The sequence below is a fragment of the Mytilus galloprovincialis genome, chromosome 3, assembly GCF_965363235.1.
Source record: "Mytilus galloprovincialis chromosome 3, xbMytGall1.hap1.1, whole genome shotgun sequence".
NCBI classification, from domain to species: domain Eukaryota; kingdom Metazoa; phylum Mollusca; class Bivalvia; order Mytilida; family Mytilidae; genus Mytilus; species Mytilus galloprovincialis.
Window position 1 is genome coordinate 108365756 of NC_134840.1, and position 13075 is coordinate 108378830.

At 31.4% G+C, this 13075-nt stretch overlaps 1 protein-coding gene across 3 annotated transcripts in view; it reads left to right on the forward strand.

Moving 5' to 3' along the window:
* Window positions 1-13075, forward strand: part of LOC143069745 (pleckstrin homology domain-containing family H member 2-like) — a 75676-nt gene that overhangs the window by 20227 nt on the left and 42374 nt on the right. For 2 of the 3 annotated variants that reach the window (XM_076244518.1, XM_076244519.1), the window contains 3 exons: window positions 3741-3803; window positions 11590-11727; window positions 12146-12229. In XM_076244518.1, coding sequence (XP_076100633.1) covers window positions 3741-3803; window positions 11590-11727; window positions 12146-12229 — 285 coding nt within the window. Of the gene's footprint in view, window positions 1-3740; window positions 3804-7168; window positions 7321-11589; window positions 11728-12145; window positions 12230-13075 lie in introns of those variants that run through there. The other variant, XM_076244520.1, reaches the window with a different exon arrangement.

The window sequence follows — 13075 nt, forward strand, 5'->3', positions numbered from 1 at the left end:
CATATTGATGTTGTATTGTCAGATTCATAGCTTGTCCACTTTCTGTTTCAAATACTTTGAATTCCTACACAAAGTGGCTTTGTATAAAATTTAAGTCATGACGTTTTTTTCTTAATTATTAGGATTCAACTTTCATTTGAGCATGCTATTCTGTGTGATGAGTTTTGACATCTATCACTCATCAAATTCCTGTTTACCAAATACTTACAAGTTACAGTGGGGTATCATTGCAATACTGGTTACAGTTTCAACATGTAGCTTATTTTTACAGTAATTAATCATTAATTACTACATGTAATACATCATAAAAAAATAGCTTATTTTATAAAAACAATCAACAGAAAAATACCCAAGATTTATATTAGACAGGCGCGGATCCAGAGGGGGGGTTCCGGGGGTTGGAACCCCCCCTTTTTTTTGGCCGATCAATGCATTTGAATGGGAGCATATAGCTGGAACCCCCCCCCCCTCTTTACTCTGGGTTGGGAACCCCCCTTTTTAAAATGGCTGGATCCGCCCCTGTATTAGATAAGTTATTTTATATCATAGATCATATAAAAAAGGAGGGTTTCTCAAGATCATAACAGCTAGTACAAAAACTCTTTTCAATACAAATAATATCTTATTTTATTTTAAACATTTTTAGTGCAAATAGATATTTAAGAAGCTGTGGAATGATTATTGAAGTCCATGTTTTCTGACATCAACCATTGATAGATAGACAAAATATTGACCTATTCCCCCATTGATCTTGTAGTTAGATAAGACAAATATTGACCCATTCCAAAGTCAAACATTTTCTGTAGTTTCTCAATGAAAGAGCCATAAATCATGTTACAAGTCTGATTAACTACATTGTTTTTTATCCATCAATAATTTCTTTGACTATATAGGCTTAATAGACATACCTATTATACATGTTATTAGGCTTGTTTATTCTGCTTGGGATGAGAGAGATGTTTATTTTTGGTAATATTATCTAACCGAGAAGAAGGTTTATATGGTTAACACATGACATCAAATCCCTTAATTTTTGGAAAATGACGCAGTCATTGTTCCATAACTGCCGACCTGAACTTCATTACATTGCTCTGCCTACCGCGCTTGGTTTCGTATTTTCTATTTTCCAAACAAACTGGTATCTGCTTGTGTTATCATTATGCATCATTGTGTAGTATTAAACCAGCCAGGACCCAGTTTACACTGGTTTTTGCTTGTATTCCACTACACTCGAACAAAGTGTTGTAGTTTGACGGGAACCAGTTTTAGAATTTGTAAACTACAAAACGTAATCGGTTATTGTTCATTCCGTTTTGGTGTTTCATACCGACTTATATGGTTTGAATAAGCTTAAGACCATTCAAACATTAATGTGATAGGTATATTAAAGATTGTTTTACAAAAGGATTGAACTGTTTTACTTTCAAAGTCGTACTATAGGGATATCTGTCATATACGGATTTCCACTCTCACCGGTTAATTTCTTCTTTTACACGTGCTTTGGAAACTTCCTGTTTAATCGCAAGTTTTAAAATTGTTTTTGAGTGAATTAAACTTATTTTAACAATCATGAAGCGTTCCAGGATCATTTTAAAGCAGTTTCTTCTTCTCTTTGATGATGGAAAATAGGTTTTCTCAAGAAAATACCGCAAACGATCGCAGAGGAATTGAAACGTACAAGTCAAGTCGGCACCTGGTTAAATTGGCATCTAGTCAAATCGGCACCTATTCGACGTCAATTCGGCATCCAATAATATTTGATATAATATTTTCTATTCAATTAATTAATTACTGTTACCAAGTACATAGTGAATATGTTGTTGTGTATTTTGGTAAACCACGAAACGAAAGTGAATATGTAGTGTATAAAGGTAAACAACGAAGCCCTTACCAAAGCTGTTGGGTAAACAACGAAGCCCTTACCAAAGCTGTTGTTTTAACAATTAGACAATTTGTGTAATTGTAAAAACAAGTCAATTATTAAAATAAAATGGAAAACTATGAGTCCCTTTCAATAAATCAAACTTTCATGCCAAATAATTAGCAAATTTAAGGTGTTTGTTTTTCAGTAAAGTTTAAACAGCATTAAACCAACAATCCTGTAAAATGCTCAACTGGTTAAAATAATGCAGAAAAATACACAATATCTCATGTATTAGTCCAAATAATTATGACGTCTGGCAAGGCTATTTTATTATTTTTCTGGGACGCCTTCCTACGACGTTCAGGTGCCAATTTAACTAGGTGCCAGTTTGACTAGAATTCTTTGATAAATGTTTGAAACTATCTGAGTTTCATTAGACCTTTGATAGCAGTAACAAAAAGATTATTTACTTAATATTTTGTGGGAGAAGGGGGTTCAGACTGTGTGGCATCAGGTCTGTTTGTGCCCAATACATTTTCGCACCCTACACGTTCGCACATTCACACTCTACTCATTCACGCCCAATTTTAATTCAAATTCAAGTTGAATAATTGGAAAATTATGGTTGTTGTTTTAAATTGCTTGGGTGTAAATACTGAATGTATTTATAGCTTGGTATGAGTAAAACATTGAAGATTTTAAAGGAAAAAACACAAAAGATAATTGTTTTTAACAGCTTGGTCCCATTGATCTGAAACAACGAAACAATAAAACATAGAAACCAAAATATAGCAATCCACTAATATAACCAAAACATGATAAAATTTATTCAACACGCAGAAACAAACATAGTCATGATAGTCAGAATCTCACCTCATTTTGAAACAAGTCAATGAAACAAGTTATAGCAATACACTAACCAAAACATGATTAAGAGTTATTCAACACAAAATAAAACGTTGACAAAATACCACTTTATTTAGAAAGGATTATTATTATTTTTAGCAATACCTTATCCAAAACATAATTAAGATTTATTCAACACAAAAAAAAAATTGCTGTCTCACTTTATTTTGAGACAATGACAACAATTATACTTATAAGAAAACACTTGCTTACATAGTTGTTAAACACAAAACCAATTAAGATTGGGTGCGAACATGTAGGGTGTGAAAGTGAAAGGGGTGAAAATGAGTGGGCGCAAACGTGAATGGAAGCGAACGGACTCAGATTCAGACTATGTACCAGTGAGAAATATACAAGCCTTTCTACGGTATTTATTTGTACAATTCAGCTAGTCTTGACCTATTCATTTGTCTTAAAAAACCAGCCAGTTGTCACCTTCACTTCACACACACACACACATATACGAATATCAATTATATGCTTACGATACATGTTGCATTGTTAAACTAATTACGGTATGTGAAAATCAAGACTTGCATAAAAACTATCCCAATATTAGAGACAGTGGCGTCATTTTTCTTCAGAGCTTTCAGCTCTTTGATTATTATGCTTTCCATAGACATAAAAGGGCACAAAGTACTACCTCCCTCTTTCAATCCTTCTGTCTAGCCTGCTATCAGTTTGTCTGTTTTTCTGTCCATCCAATTTTCGTTTCTGTGTTCTTACTAAAGGTTTGCCTAATGCAAATTTGATTAAACCCAAACACGGTGATTAAAGAACCAAAACTTGCAGATATTGTTTGAATGTTGGTAGTGAGTCTCTTACCATTCTAGAGTTTAATGTCCCTTTATAACTTGGAAAAAATACAAATGTTTTTTGTTTTCACAATAAAACATGTAAGTTTTCTATATCCAAATTATGATAAGAAACAAAACTTGAAACTAGTGTATGAATTTTCTCTTTTTTTCAGGTAAAAGATTTGGAGGGAAAGAAATTAGAAGCAGAATATGAAGCAAAGACAGCAGCAGATAAGGTAAGGATAAAAACTACTTTGGATTGAGGAAAAATTGTGTCTTTGCAGATATTTGATTTCACCAAAGTCTATGTAAAAATTGTTTCATTTTTGTGCGTTTAAATTGTTTGGTTACTCATGAAATCAACAAAATTGGTGCTCCACCAATAATATTGAATCCGACAGCTATTATATGACATTGGAAAAAAAGGAAAATTAACAAATGAAAAAATTGAAATTTCTATTAGGTGCCTTTTGAAGAAAGTTGTTATTGATTTAAACATGTCCTCAGCAGTTTACACTTCATTGGTTTATAAGACATGGCATTTACATAAAATAACACAGTTTTCAAGGTTCCTTACACTACTTATTACATAAATTGTAGCATTAAATTTGGTTGCAATTGACATTGTATTTTTGATGGAGAATTGTATGTGTTGTCATCAAATCTTAATGTGAAAAAAGTGACATAAAGTATGTCCTAATCAATTCATAAAATGGAGAATGGAAATGGGGAATGTGTCAAAGAAAAAAAAAATTAACCAAAGACCAGAAAACAGCTCATGGCAATGATGGGTCTTCGGTACAAGGAGTAAATCTTAAACCAACTCAATACCAGAGGTGGGCTTCAGCTGGCCCCTGAACAAAAATGTGTACTGGTTCAGATAAAATAGATACCACAATAAAGTCAGAAACTAATAAATGAACTGAAATGAAAATAAGCATACAAGACTTATAAACAAAGGCCAGAGGCTCCTGACTCTGGACAGGCACAAAAATGAGATGGGGTAAAACATAAACCCATTAACCTTAAGTCAATGTTGAATAAAGAAACATGCAACACTATATAGTAAAACTCAGTTTAAAAGAAGTTAGAGTCTATTGTTGATATTACAAACCAAATGTTACATTTCCATTGTCTTCTTATTCAAATCTCTTTTTTTGACAGTACGTGAATTGTCATTTCGGGAAAACCATTTGTTTCTAGATATATCTTTTAAATTGGAACATTTTATTGTTATCAAAGCCTTAGATGAGTTAGGTTTAAAAAAAGATTTAGACTTTTATTCTGATTGGATAAAAAATATGCCAGCCCCTGAACCAGAAAATTATGTATATGCACTGGTTAATATAAATCTTGGCATACTTTGGTTGCAGATTATTATGGATCGTAGGTTGTAGTCAAGGTTTTCCAAAAGCTGTTAGGTGTGAAAAATGAAAACAATCATTGTATTTTGACTTTTCTCCAAAATATTCTGACTGTCACTGTAATATAGAGATTTGTTTTACTAGCAATAAGACTTTTTAAAAAGATCTATTTAAGATAAAAAAAAAATTATTAATAAAGTTGAAATTCAAGGCAATATCATCAAAGTTAACTTTGTCATTTAACCAAACAAGGTGGTAGGTCTATGTATGAAAGGTCCTCCGTTATAATAAGTTTAAGTATGGGCTTTGCTCATTGTTGATGGCCACACAATGACCTGTAGTTGTTAATATTTTTGTCATTTGGTCTCTTGTGAAGAGACCATTACCTGAAATGGGCAATTATTTTGTTATGAAAAGCATTAATTTATTTCCTCGATCTGAATAAAGACTTTTTGATTTTTAGCTCACCTTTCCTAAAAGGAAATGTGAGCTTTTTCCATCACTAGGCGTCCGTCGTCGTCGTCGTCGTAAACTATTTCAAAGATCTTCTCCTCTGAAACTACTGAACCAATTCAAACCAAACTTCATCTGATTGATTCCTAGGGTATCTAGAATAAAGTTTGTGTTTTAATTCCCATTTCATCAAAAAACATGGCCGCCATGGCTAAAAATAGAACAGAGGGGTAAAATGCAGTTTTTGGCTTATAACTCAAAAACCAAAGCATTTAGAGCAAATCTGACGGGGTAAAATTGTTTATCAGGTCAAAATGTAACTGCCCTGAAATTTTCAGATGAATCGGACAACCCGTTGTTATGTTGCTGCCCCTGAATTAGTAATTTTAAGAAAATTTTTGCTATTTTTGGTTATTATCTTGAATATTATTATAGATAGAGGTAACTGTAAATAGAAAAAATGTTCAGCAAAGTAAGATTTACAAATAAGTCAACAGGTCCAAAACGGTCAGTTGACCCCTTTAGGAGTTATTGCCCTTTATAGTCAATTTTTAACCATTTTTCCTAAATCTTAGTCATCTTTTACAAATATCTTCTCCTCTGAAACTACTGGGCCAAATAAAATCAAACTTAGCCACAATCATCATTGGGGTATTTAGTTTAAAAATTGTGTCCAGTGACCCCGCCAACCAACCAAGAAATGCAGTTTTGGGCTTATAACTTAAAAACCAAAGCATTTAGAGCAAATCTGACAGTGGGAGAAATTGTTTGTCAAGTCCAGATCTATCTGCTGTAAAATTTTCAGATGAATTGGACAACTGGTTGTTAGGTTGCTGCCCCTGAATTGGTAATTTTAAGGAAATTTTGCTGTTTTTGGTTATTATCTTGAAAACTATTATAGATAGAGATAACCTGTAAACAGCAATAATGTTCAGAAAAGTAAGATTTACAAATAAGTCAACATGACTGAAATGGTCAATTGACCCCCTAAGGAGTAATTGTCCTTAATAGTCAATTTTTAAAAATTTTCATAAAATTTGTAAATTTTTACTAACATTTTCCACTGAAACTACTTGGCCAAGTTCATTATAGATAGAGATAATTGTAAGCAGCAATAATGTTCAGTAAAGTAAGATGTACAAACACATCACCATCACCAAAACACAATTTTGTCATGAATCTATCTGCGTCCTTTGTTTAATATTCACATATACCAAGGTGAGCGATACAGGCTCTTTAGAGCCTCTAGTTTTATTTGCCAAGCACTGTGGTCTGATAAGGCAGCAATTTTTTTTATTTTATCATAGATCACAAATTTATGTCAGTGATACATTTGTTTCAAATAAATTAGAAATTTAAAAATTTTGTTAAAAACACATATTGCTTGAAGAGAAATATGTAATTTATAAAATTCAGTTATTATGTCTGTCAACTGACATAAATAAATTCAGTAAATGCGGAATGAATAAGTAACGAAGTGCATTAAAGTGCACCTACTGAATAAAACCTGTCCTTAAAGCCCTATAATTATAGAACAATGTCACATTGTTAATTATAAGTCTCTGGAGGTATACAACAAAGTGGGATGTCACCCTAAGATCACAGCAAAAATTTACAATTAAATACAAATATGCAACCTTTGACCTTGAATCTCTCGACTGTAAACATACAGGTCTTTGTTTAATTTTTCCTAATTTAATGAGCCCCTTCTTTCATTAATTACTATATTTTTTTCTTGCAGTTGACTTTTGTTATGTAATCGTACTGTTATTGTATAGGGGTCTAGACTATCGATGTGTAATTTTTCATTTATTAAAATAACACATCTACAGCTATCGTTTTACAAACCGGGTCCGTTTGCGATGTTTTGTCAGGAAGTTACACAAAAATGTTCAGCCCACAAGATCGGAGTGCTTTCTTTTACAGAATTAATAAGGTAACAAGTTTTTGATAGAATTCTTAATAAGAACAATTATCAGCTGTAGACTGTGGTTAAAATCTACATTTTATTGTTTTTATAATGATTTAATGTTATATCATTTTAGTTTTGGTTGTCATCAAAATGTTTTTTTTAATCAAACATTTTTAAGTTTAGATTAGCTTGTAAAATTAATTGTACCAAAGAAAAGAATTGGATTGGTTTTAAGAAGCGTTTTTAATTTATTTAACCAAAAGATTTTTGGGGGGGATAATTATTTATGTATAAAGGATACATTATTTATACTCGAAGGGTACTAATATGTATGGATATATGGATAATTAATTGAAATGTGTTCATAAATTTCAAGTTTATGGAGACATTAGTGAATCCATGAAACCAAGAATTCGAGTAAAAATAAGATTCCCCCCAAGCCAAAAAAATGTACCAAGAAAATAAAAGGAATCCATGGTAGAAGCATTTAAACCAAATATTGTAAACGTGATATTAAGAACTTATTGTTAAAAACATGGGTACTTTATTTCATATGAATATTGAGTATAAAAAGATAATTGCTTCAGGTGGATGTCATCATTATTATTTTGAAAGGGGGAGGGGTCCAACCATTTTCAAAAAGGGGGATGGGGTTCCCAGTGATATGTCCCCATTCAATAATGCATTGCCCCTAAAAGGGGGTTCCATCCCCCATACCCGTCCTTTGGATCCATCCCTGATTTGTGTTCTCAATCCTCTGTCTTAGCAAGAAAAGGGACCAAACAACAGGAGTTACTTGGTGAAATGTTTTAATCAAAAATAAAAAATAAGCTATGAATGAATTTACACAGGGTTTAAATGTCTGATACCTATTTCCCATACAGTGCAGTTTTTTCCAGAATTTCTAAGGCCACTGAAGTTTAAATTTGTTTTGTCGGTTTTCATGAAAATTACCAAGAACTAAAATTTTAGAGAATAAAAATACATGTGAAGAACAAGGAAATAGTTCATTAAGAAATCCAAACATTTATTTTCTGTTCCTTAGCTGGATTTTCCTGGCTATGACATATGAGAAGGAAGTTTCTTACAGTTGAGGAAATAAATTTTAAACTTTATTGAAAATATTAACAAGGAAAATCCAAATTTTTTTAAAGATTTTACAAAAAAAAAATTCTATACTGTTACAACTTGCAACAGTTAAAAGTGATTGTGTTTATAAATCCTGTTGTTTAATATCAAATGCAGACAGAAATATTATTTAATATTAACATTGTGACACCATATTTGTCAATTTTATGAAAACCACACTTTTATATAAATCGTTAAAATGATAAATGTAGTATTATTGCGAAGTTTCAAATTTACATTTTTTTAAACAGAAGTTACCTATTACTATGTAATACTGATCCAGCAAATAAACACCTGTCTCTTTAGCACAATACAATTGTAAAGTTTAATAACCTGTTATTATGTTTAAAACCAACTGTAATTTATTTTTACTTATATGAACCTTTTTTTATAAGTCACCATATGAATGAAATTTGTGCAATGAATTGTTCAAAAGGTAGAAAATAAAATCTTTGTGGTTTAATAATTTTGAAATGTCACAGGCAGGAGAAATAAAAATGTAAAAAACTGTCATGCTTTGAAAGTTACCTTTGAGAAAAGTGCTTATCTTTAAAAATTGCCAATACAATTTCAATACAATTGCCCCATTGAAATGGGTTAAGGAACTTGAGGGTTTATATGCTAACAAAATTCACTGATTGAATAATTGATGCATGCTTAACAGACAGTGGCTGCATTTCACTGAAAACTGCAATTATCTGACATTTGTGAAGTATCCTCAAATTTCTTCACTTATAACAAACAGGAGCAAAATTCGAACTTTACATTTGATTTCTGCCGCATCATTATTATTCATTAATACCTGCTATCACATTCAGCCATTTTTTCTTTCATAACTCAATAAGTTTGTAACATATAGTTTGATATCAACAGCTCAATGGTTAAATTTTCGGGGTAGTATCTTTTTGTGATGCAGCTCCTCGTGATAAAAAATCCCATTTTTAACACAATAAGTTCTTTGAAAATTTAATACTTTGAACACATTTAATAACTCTATAGTTTTTACACATTTATTCTGTGATCCCCTTATACTTTCTAACTAATTAACACACATGGTTAAGCTCAGTCACTTGTTTATCATAGAAATGTGTCAACTGTCACTACACAGAGATTTTTTGTTTACACATGACTTTTGAGTTCCTCATTTCAAGGCGATTAGGGGTATTGTCCCAGATGTAAGAGTATATAATTCAAATGAGAGGACATAAATTGCTATCATTGATTGAAAACAGGGGGGGGGGGGGGAGATGTTAGAGAAAAATAATTCAAAAGTGAGGACACATTCCTATCATTGATTCTATCTAAGAGGGATTAATTCAATTATGAGGATATAATCCAATTATTGATTCAAATCAGGAGGGGGTGATGTAAGAGTAAAATAATTCTAATGGGAGGACATAACGCTATTGTTGATTAATAGAGACAGGGGTTGATGAAAGAGTATGTGAGGAAACATATATATTCCTATCATTGAGTCAAATCAAGGGAGGGGGTAAATGTAAGAGTTAATAATTCAAATGTGAGGACATTCCATTGATTCAAATCAGGGTGATGTAAGCTAGAGTAAATAATTCCAAGTACCAAACTGTCAATTCGCATCCAAATTCCTCAAGCAATTTATATGTACAGAATTTGAAGTTTTAAAGAAAATTAAGAAATATGACAAAAAATGAAAATGTGTCATATTCCTATCATTAAATCAAATCAGTGGACCCGGGGTGATGTAACTGTAAAAAAATCAAATGTGAGGACATATCTCTACCATTGATTAATAGTCAGGGGGATGATGTAAGAGAACAGTGACTTAAGTATTTCAGATTTATGTAAACCTGATGTCTTATTATTGTTATGTAATTTACCTGTCAAAGCTGGTGTAAAATGAATGTACCAGATGGCTAACTTCATCTTAATAGATGATGTTGTAATAATAATTTGTGAAGAAGTAAGGACTGTCTTCACAAAATGAAAACTCAGGATTAGATAAGTTTTGCAGATATGTAAGTTAGTTTATATGACTATGTATAAGTTACACCATAGATGGTTACAGGTTGAGGGTGTTAGTTGATATAGTGTTAGCTCAAATGGGTGTAATTTGTTTATATAAAGATAAATTATTGTCAATTGCATTTAATTATAATGATAATTTTTAATGATTTAGGAGGTGGTCTTTCAGCGAATTCATCATATATACATATATGTATATTGAAAAGCATGATAAATGCAGGTTATTGAATTTCCTCTTGATGTAAATTTAGATAGATTTTAGTAGCCATAAAGTTGCTAGGCAAAACAAAATATCACTTCTTCCTTTTGACAAACATACTGGGTGTATTTCTCGAGAACCTCTTTGTACAAAATTGTAGCACCTTTGTTTTAAGTATTGTAATGCTATTCCTTCATGAAGCAATGACACGTTGACTTTTTGCGCTCCATGATGATCCTGGCTTATGACAGCATTATATGTTCCTTTGATATCATTATTTGCTGTGTTGATATCATTATTTGATGTGAGGCAAAGAATGAGTGCCACAAGGAGCTCATGGAAACTTATATTTCATTTTGAACATCTGAGTTCACCATTTTACAGAACAATGCTTTTCTACAACATATGGGTCACTGTGACCTTAATTACTTTCTTGAGTGACTTCTGTGTTATGGTACATTAGATAGAATTAATTGATTTCAAAGGGGGATATTTTATAGGATGTACTTTAGGTAAAATTAAAAAAATAAGAATTCAAAATTAGGTAAAATTAAAAAAAAATAAGAATTTAAAATTAATACTATAAGTTGAACATGTTGAAAGAGTATTAGTTAAGGATCAGAATTTAAGCTGAAGATATTGTTAGGTTATCATGGTTATGAAGCTCTTTTTTTTTTTTTAGATATTTGAGTTTTAAAAAATGGCTGGAAAAGGCTGATTCGGATTACCATTGGTATTATTTGGGTCTCAAAAAAATCTCGAATCTGCTTAAATTTTGGTAAATGACCTTTTATGAGCTTTTCAAGTCTTATATGAAAAGAACGATGGATGTTATGAGGCAAAATATTTTACAGTAGGAAAAAAAACAAGGATTCATAACATCTGACTGACACAAATTGCTAAACCTCAACTTAGTACAACCTAAAGGAAATAATGACTCAATTGTGTTTTTTGCTTTTCAGATACAGATCATGGAACAACAGCTAGCAGCAATTAACATGCAGCCAGATGAATTGGATGACAGAATTCATATCTTGGAAAAACAGTGTGTAGAAAAAGAGGAGAAAATCAGATCTTTACAGCTCTATCTAGAAGAACAGGTATATATAAACACCTGATTATTCCTTATTCTGAAGTCAAAATTTTGTAAGTTGTGAGTCAAGGAATGATTTTGGTTCTAAAAGGTTAAATATAAAAAGCAGAACACCAAGGATTTGCAGATTGTCTTTTTCCTTGCCCTAAATTAAAGTACAAGATTATTGCACTAATTTTTCTCAATATAAGTGTAATAATCATTTGTTTTTTTAGTACCAAATATTTCGGTACATTAGATGAGACTTTGTCAAATTCCTGCAGCTCAAGTGCCTGTGATAAAGGAGCAATTACCATTTTCCACCATCGACAAACATTGGATTTTTATTTTAATATTAGAAATCTACTTAAAATATTTGAAATATTTGATATTTTATTATAAATATGTTATATTATATTGTGTATATTATATTGTGTATACTTTAGAAACTACACAGACAACATGATGCTAAGATGGTGGAAGAAAAAGCTGGTAAAATAAAGGAATGGGTCACCTCTAAGTTACAACAGGTAAAAATACTGTCAAAATAAATGAATGAGTCAGCTATTTAGATCAATGGCTAAATAGTCCGACGGCTACAAGCATATTTCAGACGAATTGTGCACATCCTGCTACAAGCATGAAATTTGGCATAGATCTTCCTCAACTATTACTCTTTCATTTCAGATAGGGAGGCATTTGAAAAAAATGTCTCACTTCCAGTAAAATCCAAAATGGCGGACATCATACTTAAATCAGCCCTATATCGAAGGCTCTTAAGTGAAAAGGTGTTATTATCATACTGCTAACATAATTTTTGGTCTCAACCTTTGTTTTGTACTACTTTTGGATATATGATAAAGATAAGATGTCTTCAAAAACCCTATTTCCGGTAAAATCCAACATGGCGGATATAGTACAAGAATAAGCTTTTTTTAGGGAGGGTAATTGAAATGTGTTTTAATGTATTGCTACTATCATTACACTGGGCAGGAACCTTTTTTCCTTTTTTTTGTGCCTCTCATGGATACAATGTATAAGATATATCTCTTTAAAAACCTTACTTCCGGTAAAATTTAGAATGGCGGACATAGAAATATCAATTTTCTATTTTAATATTCAACTTTTTTCAAAATGTAAAGAAAATGTTTTTTGTTGGGTTTTTTTTTTTGGCTTGTCATTAAACTATTGGCTTCTAGTCATCCTCAAAAACCACTAAATTTTTTCTAATGTAAATTTTTAAATTACACTTCCGGTATTAAAAAAAAACCAATATGGTTGAAATTTCAAAAATGAGTCCTCAATACATATCTTTGATTTAGAGTTTTAGATAGATTGGTTAAAACAAAATAAAAATTACTGAAGTACTAAAACAT